Source organism: Rhizophagus irregularis, chromosome 17 (genome assembly GCF_026210795.1).
Source record: "Rhizophagus irregularis chromosome 17, complete sequence".
Classification (NCBI taxonomy): domain Eukaryota; kingdom Fungi; phylum Glomeromycota; class Glomeromycetes; order Glomerales; family Glomeraceae; genus Rhizophagus; species Rhizophagus irregularis.
This window is the reverse complement of record NC_089445.1, coordinates 4,284,154-4,302,384: the sequence shown is the minus strand read 5'-3', so window position 1 is coordinate 4,302,384 and position 18,231 is coordinate 4,284,154. Positions and strand designations below refer to the sequence as shown.

At 29.7% G+C, this 18,231-nt stretch overlaps 7 protein-coding genes across 7 annotated transcripts; 4 read left to right on the top strand and 3 right to left on the bottom strand.

Moving 5' to 3' along the window:
• Positions 1 to 233: 233 nt before the first annotated feature.
• Positions 234 to 594, bottom strand: OCT59_009624 (uncharacterized protein; the record flags this gene model as incomplete). The annotated part of the gene is made up of 3 exons (XM_066133709.1): positions 234 to 317; positions 394 to 522; positions 592 to 594. 3 exons carry the CDS (start codon positions 592 to 594, stop codon positions 234 to 236), a joined length of 216 nt encoding a protein of 71 aa, XP_066000125.1.
• A 230-nt stretch (positions 595 to 824) lies between these two features.
• Positions 825 to 1,363, top strand: OCT59_009623 (uncharacterized protein; the record flags this gene model as incomplete). The annotated part of the gene is made up of 3 exons (XM_066133708.1): positions 825 to 838; positions 929 to 988; positions 1,132 to 1,363. 3 exons carry the CDS (start codon positions 825 to 827, stop codon positions 1,361 to 1,363), a joined length of 306 nt encoding a protein of 101 aa, XP_066000124.1.
• Positions 1,364 to 1,419: 56 nt separating this feature from the next.
• Positions 1,420 to 1,975, top strand: OCT59_009622 (uncharacterized protein; the record flags this gene model as incomplete). The annotated part of the gene is made up of 4 exons (XM_066133707.1): positions 1,420 to 1,570; positions 1,633 to 1,772; positions 1,829 to 1,870; positions 1,937 to 1,975. 4 exons carry the CDS (start codon positions 1,420 to 1,422, stop codon positions 1,973 to 1,975), a joined length of 372 nt encoding a protein of 123 aa, XP_066000123.1.
• A 28-nt stretch (positions 1,976 to 2,003) lies between these two features.
• OCT59_009621 (uncharacterized protein) lies at positions 2,004 to 2,391 on the top strand (the record flags this gene model as incomplete). The annotated part of the gene is made up of 2 exons (XM_066133706.1): positions 2,004 to 2,133; positions 2,207 to 2,391. 2 exons carry the CDS (start codon positions 2,004 to 2,006, stop codon positions 2,389 to 2,391), a joined length of 315 nt encoding a protein of 104 aa, XP_066000122.1.
• A 4,345-nt stretch (positions 2,392 to 6,736) lies between these two features.
• Positions 6,737 to 7,654, bottom strand: OCT59_009620 (uncharacterized protein; the record flags this gene model as incomplete). Its single annotated transcript, XM_066133705.1, has 4 exons — positions 6,737 to 6,840; positions 6,915 to 6,956; positions 7,021 to 7,122; positions 7,624 to 7,654. 4 exons carry the CDS (start codon positions 7,652 to 7,654, stop codon positions 6,737 to 6,739), a joined length of 279 nt encoding a protein of 92 aa, XP_066000121.1.
• Positions 7,655 to 9,325: 1,671 nt separating this feature from the next.
• OCT59_009619 (uncharacterized protein) lies at positions 9,326 to 10,645 on the top strand (the record flags this gene model as incomplete). Its single annotated transcript, XM_025308898.2, has 5 exons — positions 9,326 to 9,621; positions 9,736 to 9,829; positions 9,909 to 10,057; positions 10,136 to 10,224; positions 10,314 to 10,645. The coding sequence occupies 5 exons, from the start codon at positions 9,326 to 9,328 to the stop codon at positions 10,643 to 10,645; spliced, it is 960 nt and encodes a 319-aa protein (XP_025182799.2).
• Positions 10,646 to 16,211: 5,566 nt separating this feature from the next.
• On the bottom strand, positions 16,212 to 17,040 carry OCT59_009618 (uncharacterized protein; the record flags this gene model as incomplete). The annotated part of the gene is made up of 4 exons (XM_025325109.1): positions 16,212 to 16,606; positions 16,676 to 16,701; positions 16,770 to 16,888; positions 16,990 to 17,040. 4 exons carry the CDS (start codon positions 17,038 to 17,040, stop codon positions 16,212 to 16,214), a joined length of 591 nt encoding a protein of 196 aa, XP_025182801.1.
• Positions 17,041 to 18,231: the final 1,191 nt, after the last annotated feature.

Sequence of the window (18,231 nt, the reverse complement as noted above, 5' to 3'; positions counted from 1 at the left end):
CTATGTTTTTTTTCCTTCATTCTTTGATAGTATTCATTATAGACACCATCTTGCTGATATACTGGAAGAGAGTTAAATAATGAAGGAAGATGACATCCACTTGAACGCAATTTTTCCAAATATGGATCAATATACCAGATAGCCTTAGTTAAACACTCAACAAATCATGTTTCGTATCTTCTCTTTCTTGTACTGGAAATTGAAGTCTGGAATCCATTAGCCTTTCAAAAGCATTAGGAAATTGTATTTGTGGTGGTGATGTTGCGGGCTTGCGGCAATATCGGATGGAAGGAGAACGAATTTGAGCTGTGTAAATTCTAATGTTTTTATTAATAACAGTTTACTTTCTAATCCTTCGTGCATTGTATCCTTTTTTCTAACCTCAACACGTACATTATGGTGTAGGTAATTTCCAGAAGTTGAGTCAAATATAGTTAAAAAGAGATCGTTTTCTTCAACAAAAAACGAGAGTTCTTTGTTCAATGTTGCGTTATATTTAAAACATATACTTGCATAATTGTTCTATGCATTTGCATTTTAACGTGCGCGATAAAAAATTCAAGGTGCTACATTTAACAATCATTTATAAACCATATTTGAATTTTTTTATTGTACTAATTTACTGCGCTAAATCTGTGTTGCACGAAGATCACACAAGCCACATTTGTCAAATACGGTCAGTCGTACGACAAAAGAAATAATAAATATCCCACGTACTGAATACTGATAAATTACTTTTTTTACTATTTTTTTTGAGGGAATTATATTATTTGCTGCGTCATAACAAGCAATCAGGAGTTCAAGAGTCTATCTTATTAGTCCCGATGTATTCAGAAAGGTACACAGAAACTCTCTTAAACCTCTATTGAATTCGACATAGTTCAAATTATTAAATTCGTTTCTAATGTCTTCCTCTAAAATCATACAGCTCTTCCATCTCGTTAACCATCGAGTACAATGCAAAAAATATATATTTATATTTATCTTTGTATCCATACTTTTGACGTTACATCATTTTTTTTGTTTATATTTCTCGAAATCATATATAAACTCTTCACTTCTCCCCCACACCTCTTTTGAAGAGTCTATTTTCGTTCCCATTGTGGTGTACGTTTTGATTTCTATTATTAGCATCTTTATACCAGGAGATATAATATACGCTTGGCGTAAAAACAAGTATAACGCCCATCTTCTTAACAAGACCGTGGAAAAAGGAACTCGGCCTATAATTGATATTTCAGATGATGAGCTTGTTCCTCGACCTTTAGTTGTAGAACGCCTTAAAAAAATTTTTCAACCGAATAGGAATCAATCATTTTATCATGTGGTCTGCGGTGAACATGGGACCGGGAAACTACGTTAACCAGAATTGCATCAAGGGAAGTAGGGCAGGATAAGGACAAGGGTATACAGGGCGGAATGGGTGTCATATATGTTGAAATTCCTTCTGATACTGAAGATAAAGATGTAGAGCACTTTGGCAAAGCATTTAGGAAATCTCTTAATTTTAGATTTGAGGAACATATTTCTTTTACGGCACAGCTTATGAAGAAAATATTAGGTGATAATGGTAAGTTAATCATTATTATCCTTTACAACTGAAGCTTTTGATCCCAATGTTTCTTTTTATAGGTGAAGCTGATAGGCGTCCCAAGTGGAGAAGAGCCTTGGAAGCCTTCAAGAATTCTGGCACAGTGTACAAAACAAAGCACAATAAACTTCCAGTCATCGTTTATGACAATATCAGCAGATTGATTAATACAAATCCCAAAGTTCTTGATACTCTTCAAGATGATGCTAAAATGAGTACTGATCATCGAGAATACAGTATTTGTCAGCAGTGAAGGAAGTGTCTCAGGAAGAATGGAGTGTAAGTACTGGCACTTTTTGTGCTCTTGAAAATAGTATTACTTACTGATCATAATTCTTATTTTAGCTCGTAGTGCTGGTTACGTGCGAAACATCCAGTGATTGAAATTGGAGACCTTAGCAACGAAGAATCAATGAAATATTTAACTGAGAAACGCAAGATCAATGAAGTAGAGGCAAAAAAATTATACGAATTGGTTTGTGGTCGAATTGTAGAGCTAAAGACTGTGGCGGATGATTTTCTTAACGGACAATCCTTTGAAGGTATTCATTATTTGCTTCATATGAGTTATTTAATTCTGCTTTGGATTATTGTTTTAACTTCTTTTTCGTGTAGTTAACACTGCACAACTACTCCGAAAGCAATTACATCATGAAGTAGGAAAGAAAGCAATCAAGGCTTTATTGGACTCTAAAGAGTTGGGTTTTACGACATTTATAGAGTTTTTTGATAATTATGAAGAAGTTGACAAAGTGCTGGAGACCAATATATTTTCATATCATCTCGAAAAAACATTGTGACTTTCCAGTCTCTATCCGTAGAATCTTATATTCGAGAAAAGGTGACATATTCATTAATTAGAGTATATGGTTTACATTTTTAAAAATATAGGAGTTGCATAGAAATTTTCAATAATATATGTATAAATAATGTAATTAATGCATAATGCGATAAAAAAATGAACCCCAATTTGGGTAAGTCTTTATTAATAATTTTTAGAGCAATAATATCAGAGAAGCAAGTGAAATATATGATGCTATCAAAGAGGGAAGGAGTATTCAATAGATTAAATTTACAGTACTCACGAAATTGTCCAAGATGCAACCCGAAATTTCTTTGACATCTGATCGAATTCCATGTGGATAAAATCAATGTTATCCAGGATATTACTGTTAAACTACAAAACACATCGAAAAATGCGTCATATTTAAAACAAAGAGTGAGAACTATAGCAAATATCTTTCGTTGCATAATATAAAAGGATGGCTTGAAAAATGTTCCCAAAATATACGATGTATATCATCCATTTTTTCTCATCTCTTACCTAATAGTAAAGAAAATATGTTATTAAGAAAGTTTATGACAAATTTTATAGTTAATAATTTATTTTTGATACTTACCCCCTTCAACATCAAATACGCATAATATATAATTACGATATTTAATGGGACAAAAAAATTAATAATTCTCATACCATGTAGATTTTTTTCTAATATGCTTATAATCCAAACCGTATATATATAAAAAATTGTATACAATCCTATAATCATGATTTTCGCATGGAAAATTGGGAATTATATTTGGTATATAGTAGCATTCATGCTTAAATAATAAATAAAAAAAATATTAGGATTTTGTGGATAAAAGAACTAGTAATTGTTATTCACTTACTTATTCTTTATCATTTATGTATGATATTTATGTCTTATAGGCCATATCCTAATTAATTATACAAATTTTGTAAGTTTTTTACTACTTATTACATATGTGAAATATAAATATAAAGTATTGGTGTAAATTACTTTTTTGACCAAAGATGATAGCAATAAAATATCGTGGATATAATTAAAAATATAAGTAAGAGTACGCCTGATGTATAGAATGCTGCATTTGTCAGAAAGAAGCAAAATTCTGATGGTAATTCCAAACAAGAGTTTCTTTGCGTGTAAAAAAGGAACACGTCGGAAAGGAATGTACTACAAGAAATGAAATTCCATGTAAGATTGTTTTACTGTAAAACTATAAATGAAGTAGAATGTAAAAAAAAATTGATATTTATGATAAGCAAATTTATAAATAAATAAAACCTACCATTGTAATAGGAAAGGGGATCAGTGCAAGAGATGCAATAATATTAGTAATAAATTTGCCAGATACTAATAAATAAATAGTAAATAAAAATGTGTATCCAGCCATGTCAATTAAATATGCGTAAAGGAGTATTTTTTCAGAAATTTGATATGAAAAATTCGAAGAATCGTATCATCTTTTCTTATACCATTTTTGTAATACTAATTTCAATGTTCGGTTGATTATAAAATTTTTTGGAGGTTGTATATAATTTCTTTTTAGGCAATTTCTATTTGTACACGGGGTGTTTAAACACGGGTCATATTAGTAGATTAAAAACGGCATTCAAAACCTCCTTTAATGTCTTAAGTAAACTTGCAAAGCAGGTGAAAATACATATATTTATCTGTAATATAATAAGAATAAAAAGTAAAAGAGTATAATGTCGGTAGCATTCAATTTCAAATTAAAAAACAAAAAATTAGTCTATTAAAAATTATATTTATATGACCCGTGTACAAACACCCCGTGTAAACTTAGAAATTTTCTTCTTTTTATTTGTTTAGAATTTTCAGCAGATTATGTATTATGTAGAGATTTTTTTATCAAATACAAGATTTTAACATTGGCAAATTTATGACCACTATATATAATTTTTAACAAAGATGTTTTTTTAATTGCTCGTTTCGCTTCTTTGTAAACAGTAAGGATTTTTTTTTTTGTCGTATGGGAAATCCAAAAAATTATTTTTTCTCAACAATTCTTTATATTTCGGAATATAGTCTACCCAAATATTTAATATATTACAGTGTTTTACCCTCTTGACGAAGAAAAACCATGCTATGTACCAAAATTGGAAGAAGGAAAAGTCTTATCTATCGCAAATTTAAAATTTGGCATTGGTCCTCAAATTGATAGATACATTTATTTGTTTTAAAATTAAATTTCACATTATGATATTATTTTATGTGATTTTTGTCCACTATTTACCATTTATTTAACCTATCACATTATAGCGATTGTGCATTTCGCCGATTGAAAATATACAAAGAATATTTGGGGTAGCAAAAAAGGAATTTTATGATAAAACATAGAAGTGCAATTAAATGAAAGTATTTCAATAATTTTAACGGCTAAATAATTTTGACGAACGACTTTGCTGAACTCTTTTCATCCGCACTTCATTAATCGATTGGAAAGGTGGCTGACATTAGGAAATTAATTATGTAACATTCTGGGATGCGATATATACACAAAAAATTTTATAAAAGTGAAAAGCATTCATCAAAGAAAATTACTTCGTAAAAAAAAATATGGTATACTGTAAATACGAAATCTTTGAATTTGAAAAAAACTTCGTCAATAATTTTGCAACTCCTAAAGCTTCAGTTGTTAAAAGCTTGAAATATTTTGACCATAAAATGATTCAATTTATTATAAATATAAAGTAAACACTTAAAAATTTTTTCTTTTGATCTCTTCTAGTTGGAAAATTTTAATTTTTGCAACTTACAAATTCAAAATCCATAATTATAGGAATTCTTATGATCCTATACAACTTCTGTATGCTAAATTCGTTTCCTGCTTTATAAATATAAGTATTTTGGAAAATAATAATTAATGTTAGAATTCTTGTTGTATCTATTAAAATAATTACTTGAATTAATTATTAATGTATCTAGTATTCAAATTTTACAACTCCGTTTTTGCGGAATTTTTTTTTTTTGAATGTTACTGGATCGTTCTTAAAAATTTGCAGATTATCACGTGTAAACAAACGTAATATGGAAATTTCAAAAATTACAGTACGTATGTTTGTAATTTTTATCCTATAAAATAATTTATCGTTCATAGGCTTATACAGGATCTCAAATGATACGTACATAATTTAGAACAGATGGAAGAAAAACTCAACATTGCTTTAGTTTTTACATAAGTCAAACTGGCAGAATACCGCATTTTACCGAAAATAAGCACATTCCGAAAAAGCATAAAATAAGCACACTGTAAAATTTATTGAAAATCCCTTGTAAAAATTTAACCAGACATATAATATAATAAATGTAATTATAGTTGAAATAATATTACTTTCGTCACTTATTACCAATTTCTTTCTTTTGCCATTTTTCTCGGTTGTCTAATCCACGCTTGCTTTATAATCCAACGTCTGACCATACTAACATTAAGATCAAAGTAGACTTCTAGTTCTGCCATGTTGTTTTATGTAATTGACAACTTACATCTCAATATAATACGAAATTCATCAAAACAACTTTTCTACACTTAACAGCTCGTTTATAACTTTGTAACATTATTGGTTCTTATAATAAAGATCATTGGCGCAGCTTGATAAAAAAATATCCCGAAAATTTACGTGATTTTTTCATCACTTCCCTCCGTGTTTCCATTTCTAAAAATCTCGTACGCTTTACGGTTAATCAAATTTCCTACCGAAGTACCGTACTTGTCCTATATATATATACTATATATTATAGAGTCAGTACAGTACGATTTTTTTATATGACGTCCAATTACGATATATAGTAAAGTAGTATGGTACGATATGATATAATAAGTAAGATTAATTATGTACATGTACGATGGGTACGATGCCAATTGCAAATCGTACCGAAATACCATAGGAATTACAACCCTATAAAAAAATTGGATACGTTTTTTATAAAGTTTTTATACGATTTTTTTTCCTTAGAAATAACGTATCATAATAGGATACGGAAAAATGCACAATTCCGTATCACTAAAAATATGGTTTGGATACGGAATTTGCACGGAATTCATATGGAATTTACATGATTTGATCACTGATTTTATCACGAAATTTATACGATTATGGTCACTGAATTTACTATTTGTACAGTATTACAGTTTACTATAATTATATTTATATAAATCTAATTTTACTTTATTAAATTAAATAAAAAATAAAAAATAAACAAAATACAAATACATTATGAAAATTCCCTTCTTATTACACCTATTGCAACCAAAATTATCTATAAGTTCAGGTTCATTTGGAGTAAAACAACCTAAAAAAAACAAAAAAGAACGTCTAACTTAATTGGAAACAAAACCCCCCTTCATATAGTATCTGCAATCGTCCAAGTCACCAAAGGTCAGTATTCCTACAAAAAAAGAAAGAGAACTCCAGAATGTCTGACCTACATAAATGAAAAGAATTATGAAGCATCTGATGAAAAAGAAACCAAAACAACAAAATAAATCCAAAACTGACCTACAAAAAAAGAAGACTCTGAAGCAACAAAACTGAAACAACCTACAAAAAGAAAAGAATCTGAACCCAACTTACAAAAAAAAAAAAAAAGAAAATTTGAACTGACCTAAAAAAAGAAAAAAATCCTGAACAATCCTACAAAAAGGAAAGGACTCCCAAACTGATCTACAAAAAAACTGAATCTTCTCACAAAAAAAAATCTGCTGGCCTATGAAATAAAAAAAGGGATAAATATAAATAAAAAAGAAAGGGGAATAAAGAATAAATCAAAAAAAAATATTTTTTTAAAAAGAGGGTAACGAAGTTAGGAGAGTTAAGAAAAATTTTTTTTTTAAAGGGAGGACGTCAAAGTTAGAAAAATAAAAAATTTTTTATAAATAGGAAATAGAAATAGAAAGAAGAAAATTTTTAGAAGAGTGGGAATAAAAGAATAAAATCAAAAAAATTTTTTTTTTTTAAGGAGTGACGAAAAAAAATTTTTTTTTAAAAGGGGGGGTGACGAAAAAAGAAGAAAAATTTAGAAAAAATAACAAAAATAAGACAAGAGAAAAGAGAAGAAAAGGAAAGACAGAAAGGAAGATCGGAAGATCAAACTCATCAAAGTAAGGGTTTATATAAAAACAAAAAACGTATCATAACAAAACAATAAACAATCACGTGATCTCGTGTTATGATACGAGATTTTTGTAAGTTTAAAAATTCCGTATACATTCCGTATGATTAATTTTTTCCGTATACATTAGTTTTTTCAAAAAATGTTCAAAAATGAATTGCTTATTAAATATACGGAATTTGTATACGGAATCTATAGAAACGTACATAAAATGTATACAAAACGTATCCTTTCCGTATACATATTTCTTATAGGGCAATATCACATAAATAACCTTTGGATATGATTATAGACAAAATGAATACTAATTTTATCAAAAAATTTTTAGCCTTTTAATGGTAATTTTAAAAACTAAATAAAAAGGAAAAAAATATTATAAGTATTACCCTGTAAATAAAGTCAATCCGTTTTTTATATTCCATCTTTTTTCCGTAAAAGGCTCATATTCCCGGAATTAATAACCTTATATCGCGGAATTTATCGAATTATCCCATCGGTATTATGTATACACCGATGGATTTTTTTGTAAATTATTCTACCGGTATAAAAAAAGTATAAAAAAGTATAAAATCCATCGGTGTATACGCCATACACAATGAGATAAACCTGTTATTCCATGGGTATCTAATAAATACTCCATATACACCGATGCTCCCCTCCCTTTCGGGGGCCCCCAAGGCATCGGTGAATATTTCAGTTATTCATTGATCCCCATGGAATAACAAGTATTTATTTACATTTTCCGTGAATGGATCCGTGAAAGGCTCAGTTTTTACAGAAATAACGGATAAAATTTTTTATAGGGTTATATTTTATTAGATGACTTCGTACCGTATCTGTAAGTTTAGTTGTATTTAAATAATATATACAGTACATCCAGATAAACAGGTACGGTAAGAACGGTAAATAGAAAAAGCATACCGGTTAAAGTTTAGTGTTATTTGTTTGGTTACGGTATGTTCATGTGTATTTGTTACGGTATAGTTGCTTTAATGTGTTTTAGGTATGATTTAGTATTCTCCATTTGACGATCTTAACCTGCTTCTCTGGATATACTACTATATGAACATAACAGTTACACGTTTACATCTTAAAAAAATTTTACATTATAAGATTTATTTAGTTGTTTCAAAATAGTGAAGTTCGCTAGCTGGAGCCTAAAGCTCCGCTCGAACCGGACGATCTTTTAGATTTTAAATATAGAATTTGCGAAATGATCAGCTGATGATCACATGCGCAAATATCATTTATGCTTAATTTCATAGCTCGTGAGCCAGCTTGAACAAACTGCATTGAAGCTCGGCTCGAACGAGCCGAGCTCAATTGATTGCGATCCGCGGCTCGGCTCGGCTGGCTCGAGCTGGGCGGAGTACTACCGGAGCCTGCCTGCCCAGCCCTACTGCTCCCTACTTAGTAGAACACATTCTGAAATGCCTATCGGGCCTCTGTAGCTTATACAATAACTATAGAAGGAAGGCTCAGAGAAGGGGCGGGTACTTACTATTTTTTACATTACGAATTTATCAAATTCAGCCAATTATAGTAGATGAAAAAATGCTAAAAATAATTTTATATTATAGTTATTAGATATTTTAATCTCATCATTTTTATTAATAAATGAAAGCAATGAAACCGTAATGCCAATAATTTTTGTGTAAACTTATTGCATATTGATGGATTAACCATATCAGATTATACAATGATTTGCCGAGTCACCGGTTTTCTCAACAATTATTATTTAAACAATGCTTCAGTGACTCTAATTCACAATCTTTTTATATTAATTTTATTATAAACTATGGGCAATACAAAATCATCCCTTAAAAGTAAAGTATTATCATGTTTCTATAAAAAGCGTACTCCGAAACCAAATGAATCTCAACAACCCGAAATACTCGAACAATATGAACTACTAAACTTAGAAGGAAACTTAAGAAATCCAAAGACTACTTATCATTTGTCAAATCATTGCTATGACGATATTGATAGACAGTATTTTAACCATTTTTTTAGGAGACATATGTTTCAAAGTAGTTTTTCTGCGCCGATTGAAAAAAAATTAATTGAAGGAGGATGTAAAGTGTTAGATGTTGGGTGAGTTAAATGGTAATAAGGGCGTAGTTCTTCTGCATATTTATTTTCAAATCATAATATATAAGTCGTTGTGCTTTACAAATTCCTTAAATTTTTATATTATATATTTTTAAGATGTGGGCCAGGTGCATGGTTGATAGATCTAGCGAATAAGTATGAGGATTCAAATTTCTTTGGAATCGACATAAAATCTGTATATCCAAGTGAAGTAAGTAATACGTAAAAATATAAAGAAAGTAAAGAAAGTAATATAAGTAATTAATATATGTTTATCGTATTATTAATAGGCGATTCCGGAAAATTTAGAGTTCGTTGAAGCAGATATATTCAATGGGCTACCATTTCCTGATGACGAATTTGATTTCGTACATCAAGAGGTTATGGGTCTTATTATCAAAGCAATTCAGTGGGATTTTGTGATTTCAGAACTCGTTAGGTATATAAAATGAATTTTTTGATTTTTCTCCTTTGTAAAAAAAAAAAAAGTTTTTTAAAAAAGAAATGTATTTTATAGAGTGACAAAGCCAGGCAGTTTTATTGAATTGGTTGAATACATTTCACCCGAAAAGAATGGTCCCGTAATGAGCGAATTGTATCGCACTCGTAAATAAATTTTCTCATTTTAATTTTAAATTTGATATTTTTATCATTACGTTAACATATATATGTGTGTGTATATTTTTAAATTGTAGATGCGAAAATATGTTTAGAACGTGGGGTTGATACAAGTTTAACTTCTAACCTTGACGAATTGATGAGTTCTCAACGAAATATTTCACAAGTTAACAAAGATAAAAGAACTTTCATTATAGGTCCTAATGGTGGTAAAATTGGATCAACCATCTTAGACATATTAACGACTTTTATTACTTCAGACATTGCAATTGAAGAAATAACAGAATATCAAGGTGTTACTAAGGAGGAATACATGAAGAAGTTTACGAAGCTTAAAAAGGAATTACGAAATACTAGACCAATGCTCACTATTTGTAGATTTTGGGCCCGAAAAGATCTTAACATTTAAATATGCGTTAATCACATTTCATATCTTATTATATTTCAATTTGGTTATAAATTTTTAAAGAATTTATTTCTATTATTTCTATACTTTTGATTTTTTGAATAATATTGATTATGAAGTCATTGTTTAATGGTCTTTTACGATTACAATGTTGGCAAAAAGCAATCGGAAAAATATTTTCTCTATATTTCAAGTTTCAACGATATTAAGTTAATACTCAACCAAATTTGATATTCTTTTTTATTTGTTAAAGCATATGACACTTTAATTATTAATTTTTGAAAAAAAAAATACAAAAAGAAATAAAAAAGGTTTAATTTAATGCGTTATAACACAAAAATTTATTAAGAACATGCTTATCATGAAAAAAAATTAATCTAATTCGTTTAACAATTTTATCACAAGTCCACAACCACCGATCACAGCGAGATTAAAGAAGGTAAAGTATTAGGCAAAGGATTTGGGGTTAGAGAAGGGTATATGTATATATGATTAGGGTAAGGAATTATTGTAAGATAATAAATCAAGAAAAGATAATAATAATAAAAAAAGAAAAATAATTTTTGCAATGACTCGTGCGAAAATTATAAAGATATGTCAACAAGATGGAATTTCTATTGTAATATATGGTCGGTTATTCACGTAAATAAAATAATTACGCAAAATACATAACCTAAAGAGGAGAGTTTATTTTAGAATATGAAATATTTAAGAATAATATAAATTTGAGATATCTTTATTAATTTGTAATATTTACCCGCTGTAGCTCTGGCTTTACTACTCCAAATGTGACCGCAGCACCCCCACCTTCTTCGGATCCCGTATCACTAAATGGCCCGCCGCGTGCGTGTAATTTTGCCCTATTTGTTACTAAATGTGCATAATACACCGGAGGTACCTATTTTAATATAAGACAATTATTACTATTACTGCATACAATAATAACAAATGCAATTTAAAATCTTACCAAAGATACCGAACGCGTACATCGCGCGTATATATAACAGAGGTTATATGATAATGTTTGTAACCTAAATTATTAAATAAATAAATTAGTTACTATATTAAATTTACTAAATTAAATTAAAATTAACTTACATATCTGGATTAAAACCGTTATCGTCATATAAAACATAATAATGGGCTGGCCGAGACGTCCCTAATAGCCCAGCGTGACTTTGCAAATCTATTAAGGATTTAAAATGATTTAGAAATGCTAAAATTGCATATGTATATGTAAATTAGATTACTTACAAAAGTCAAATTCAAATGGATGGGTTATAACAGTCTCGATCACTGTACCCGGGGGACAATTTCCCGTTCTATCGGCATCACGACTATCAATTGGGAAAAAACGTGTGTGGTGCCTCTTCTGCACCACAACAAATGTTATCGTTGGTTTATAATTAGCGTCAAGAGCTTGACAAGCGGCTGTAATAATTATAAGTTAGAAAATAAATCAATCAAATTAACGAAAAGCATGAATATGTAATAAGTACCTTTAATCGCGGCTATTTCAGTAGTTATTATGCTTCCGAACTGGCTTTCAGAAATTCCGTCTCGATAAAATAATATTCTTTCAGGCTTTCGCCCACAAGTTTGGTAGAAAGCTTTTAACAACTCCTTAACCATGTTCGCCAAATCGGCGATGATTTCAGTACGACCTCTTTGGATTCTGATCGATGCAGCATAACGGGATGCTTTAGCGTCCACAGAGGCAGTAACTGCAGCAATAGATGGTCGTTCGTCACTGCCTAAAAAAGAGATGCGAGAAATAAAAATATATTAAAAATAAGGTTGAGGAAAAAAAAATAAAAAAAATAAAATTACCAGGTCCAGGTGCAGGGTGGGTAACGTCTGCGCCCATCAAAATGGTGGGCCTATCAGATATAAATGGAATTTGTGTAGGATCAATAAACGAATTCATCCCACCGAGTTTCACGTTAATCTTTAGGCAAACGTTCGCACAATATTGCTTTTTAGTCTGTCTTATATATCTATTCTGGACACACTGAGTCGCAACACCGATGACAGTGTCGCTCACACGTTTTATTTCGGCGTATAATGGTTGTCCTGTGTTAGGAAGAATACAAAGAATTAGTTGCGGTTGGGCCTTGGCACTATTGCCAGCCCTTAACCATGCTTGTTTTAATGATTCCTCTATATTTCCTTGAGGGTTCGCATGTAATATTGGTGGATTTTTATTTGGGATATTCTGTGATTATAATAACATTTATTAGAAACTTGAATGATTCATAAAAGAATGATTCATGTGTTTATATTGATTAATTGATTAAGCTTACCATCCCCGTATCTTGACATGTGTTTGCTAGTTCTCTCACGAACGCATTAATATCATGATCAGGTAGAACGTCAGGGCTTAAAAAAGCCAAAACACACCAAGAGCCGAGGGTGGCTCCGGTTGCAACTTTCTTGTCACGTAAGTTCCATACTCCACCTGCCGGTTGGATACGATTATCTCTTGATGATGGATGGTAATGGATCGTTGGCGTTGGTAGAATTCTACCATCCACCTGTTCGCGTTATTGAAAATAAAATTAAAATATAATTTATTCCCGTATCACAATAATACATATTTTAAACCTACCATGGCCATTTCATTAGATACTCTCACTCCAAATTGTTGCATGTATTCATCATTTCGGTAATCTAATATATTGAGCCCAGCTCGGATCTTATTTGCACGAAGGGTCGGATTCTGGCGAGTGAAATTCATCATTTCATCTACCTGTTTTCCATCCAGTTTCCTCATATGTCGTTGACCCTGTTATACACAAAATATTTTTTTTTTGTTTAGAAAATAAATTCTTATAATTATATGATATTGTTAGATGAATCACATAATTTACCGGAATTACGTCGCAGACCTCAAGAGGAAGGAAAACGTTCCTTCTTACAATAACGCAAGGAAGGAAGGGATAAATTAGCCGCATATTGTAAGTGGTTTGGAAATAGGTTGCTACGTCGATGGTATTACCATCTTTTTCAAACATGGTGCGCGATGCGGGTGTTTGTGTTAATCTTTCAATTTTGGAACTTGTTCGGGCTTCGGCTCTATGATTAACTCTTATTTTGAGGTTTCTTATTTTTCTCTCAACCTTTTGATGCTCCCTTTCAGAAAGGCCCCTACGTAGATCGTCAGGAGATCTAAGCTCCAATATTTTTGCAACAATTTGCACAAGTCGACCACCTTCATAGAAAGCGGTTGCACTTAAGTCAATGTTTATCATCATTTTGTCACTAGTGGGACGGGCAGATTGATAGTACCCTTGCCATACTTCAGCACCTCCAGAAATAGAACGGGATCCTTCCGGGGTAAAGAATGATCTACCTACAGCAACATGTAAGGTAGAAACCTTGTGACCGATTATTGCGTCCAGCGCCATTATTGCTTATTACATAAATGATTATAATCCATTATGAGATTCGTTTTTATTAAAAAGAAAGAAACTAAGAAATAATAAAAACTTACCCGTTTGGCAATTATTGGTCATCCTACTTCTCGCACGTAAAAACTGAAACAGTTCCCCCATGACGATATCTCCAACCCTTCTAATTCTAATTCTAAATTCACGTGGTGGACGTCTACTCGCCACGGGCGTTCTTTCCTCTAGTGTCACCTAATTTGTTAAATATAATTTATTATACTCTTTTTTTTTAAAAAAATTTCAAAAGCCAAAAAAAGTAAAGATATTTACGTTGAAGGTAGCGGCGTCCCCAAAAGGCAACAATTTGTGGGCGAGCATATTTTTTCTTCCTATAAACAATTTGTTATTAGTTAGTATCCATTTCCATCTTTTAAATACAAGCATATATTTAGATATTAAATAGCATTAATAATTTATAAATAAAAAGAAATTATGAAACAAAGTTTTGATGTCTTTTTGAAGTAATATTTCGCTCCGTTTTATTCAGTGTATCGAAAAATATTTTTTTTTTCGTTATTGAATACGTACCATCGAATACTGGTCTTGCGTTTCCAAGGGCTCTTTCTCGGTATTGGTTCACAAAACTTTCAAATATTTTCATATTTAATCGCGGAGGGACCTCAGGTGTAATAGATACATCATAATGTATAATATTATTTTCCGGCATTGTAATTACTTCAAAAAAATTAGTTCGAACTTTAATTGGTCTTCCTTCACGGCCAACGCCTGGTCTTCTTACAAATGGTGTAATTTCCATGATTGATGAAGAAAAAAATAATAATTTTTATGAAGATTTGGAAAGAAAAATCAATATTGAAAAGAGATAGAAAATTTTAGGTGGTGTGAAAAAAAGAAATTTTATTTTTTCTTTTTTTTTTTATGGTAGACTTGGGGAAAAAAAAGGATATTTATAATAACATTGGGTTTTTGTTGAGAAAAAGCAGTAACAATTACAAGTGATTGATTATTGAAAATTTATATTTATATTCCGGAGTAACGGACTTTTTTTTGCGTATGAAATGTACTAAATCATATATAGCTTAGATCAAGTGAATTCGTAAGCCTCATGAAAAACATAAGGTTATTGTCTCCAATTTGGTAAAATTTTTACAAAAACAGTCAACATTAACACTTTCATAATTTGGTAAGTTATTTACAAAAAAAAAGTCAATAAGACAAAGACATTTATTACGTAATTTTTTAGGGGATTCGGGGATTCGGGGATTCGGGGATGCGGAGTTAGCGAAAATCTTATGTTACACTTAATAAAAATCATGTGATCTAATATTGTAATTTAATTGGTACCTCTGATATTATGTAATAAATGTCATTATACCATTATTACTTTTGATAATAACTACACGCACCCGATCCAGATTCAAGATAACATGCAAGGTTCTTGTAATTGATGAATAATTTGAATAATTTCAAATAATTTTACTTCCTTACTTTCCATATATGCACTCATTAAACCATATGATCAAATCGTATGAATGATCTACACAAAAGAAATTTCCGTATTTATATTTTTGATTTAAAAATGATTTAGTCATATGAGTTAAGGAATATATATCACATATCGGTCTTAAGCGTGCAATACAAACAAAGAAGTTGTTTAAACTGGTTGAAAAAACTTCAATAATTTTTACGCAAACGAGGTTAATGAAATAATAATTTTTACGCAAACGAGATTAATGAAAGACGCCAACGGAGTAAAAAAATTAAGAATCGCTTATATAGTATAAATTAATTATTGGCGTATGTTATTGTTCAGTCATTTAGGAATATGCGGAATTTTAATGACGATATTTTTATTATATTGAAATCAGTATTAATTGTAGCATTAATTCCTATTGGTCACCGCAGTATTCAACTATAACTCAGTTATTGAATGGGGGATATCATAAATATTTAATATTAATTTAAACATATATTCATAGCTGATAGTATCATAATAGTTATTTCAGGGGGAACCGTGGATACCATTGATTTCACAGCTGCGCCTTGAAAATCATGTTCCATAATTTAATATATGATAGACTTAATATTGATAAATTTTATTTAATATTGTGAGAAGATAATAATATAAAATACTTTAATTCGCTAAACTATAAGATACCTTATAAAGGAATTACAGAATCACTAATACATTCAAAATAATTCAAATAATTAAAAGTTTCCAAGATCATATCACTTGCTACTAATTCAGTTGTTTCTTGATATGATGGTGGTTGTAAAAAATAAGAGATATAATCATTCATGGCTAAATAATTTTCAAATAAAGGAATACTCACAATATTAACATGATTATCACGTTTGATCATTTTTCTTTTATTGATGTTCCAAACATTTTTTAAATCATTTCGAGAGCGCAATATTCCAAATTTTTCTTTCATTTTTAACTGTAAAAGTTTCCAAGAAATTGGTTTGTTATTAGAGTTAAGATAATTCTCAACCCATTCAAAGATATACTCCTTCTCATGGAGAGTGATGGGTACATCTTTAGCTAAACACACTATAGAACAAGAAAATAAAAGTTATTATAAAATTTTTCTAATAAAAGAAAAAAACATGTGATTTTTACATTTTGGGTTTAGTTTATTCGTCCAGCTAAAATTTATGATATATTATTAGTTATAAATTAAAAATAATAATAATAATAATAATAATAAACTTACTGGTGGCATATTTTTTTTGGATCATGTGGAATCATCTTGCTTATTTGAACAAAAGGATCCCGTTCAACTTTTCCGTTGTTAATCCATTTCTGCATGTAATCAACAATAATTTTTTCGCTCTAATATAAAAACAAAAATGAAAAAATAAGAAATAAGAATGAAAATGAAAAATAAAAAATAATAAAAAATAATAGATTTAATATAAAGTTATTTAACATACATCGGAATCAATCTTGTTATATCTTTTCTCTCTTTCACTTTGATAATTCATGACTTTATGTTATCCGTCAGTGAGCAAAAAGAAGAGGAGTATGAATTTAATGTTTAATTTCTATTTATTATTATTATTATTATTTTTTTGAAGTTGAAGGGAACGCTCCATTCCCACTATATTTATATTAAAATCTATAATATGACCACCTCTTACGCTCTGATTACGTACAATTATTTTGTGTAATATTGAAAAAGCGTAAAATATTTACGTATAATGAACTTTTCAATGATATTGATAAAGTATTAGACAAAGGATTTGGTTATCTTGATTTTTATTCGTTAAGGTCTAAATTTTAATTAACAAATTTTCTTCTTTTTCTTAAATCTTAGATGTACCATCATTTACATTATTAATTCTATATAAGGTTATTAATATATTAATTTATTAACTTTTTCCATAAGTACGCAATGCAATATTTTGTGTAATATTATGAAAAAGAATGTTGCAGATCCTGACATAATGTATATACTGAATTATGACATTCGATAATTTCGATGAAAATATATGTAAATCACCTTCGTTTCTATTTTTATATCGAAATCTTTTTTTTTTAAAAAAAAAAATATATAGTAATAATGATAAGAGATTTATTTTTCGTTTGGCATCTCATCGTGTGACTATGCAGGGAATACAATATACTGCATAAAATCATATGGACATGGCATTTCATCGTGTGACTATGCAGGAATGCATAAATCATATAGACATGTAATATTCTTTGATCATGAAGAGATATATGATGGAATAGTTTTTCTTTGAAAATAAAAGAATGAAACCTCCATCTGGTATTATCAATGATTTTTTTGTATGTACTAAAAAGATGTAAATCGCCTCACCTGAGTTAAAAATAAATTTTTTTATTTATTGAAAGAAGAATTTATTAATTATTTTGTTGTTTCGGAAATGAAACAATATTCCGTTCAATGAAATCTCATGCAACTCATCAAATGACGATCAACATACTATCTCAAATTTGGAAGTACATTATTGATACGCCAAAAAAATATTCTCGTCTGATGTTTTTAATTCGTCGCTCTATTTTTATATTTAAAAATAATATTTTTCGCTAATACAAAATAATCTATTAATAAATTACGAATATTGTTAAGATACTAAATTCTTTTAATACTATTTTTGCTCAATTTTTTAATCAAAAAAGGGCATTATATTATTTACTATTGTTTATGC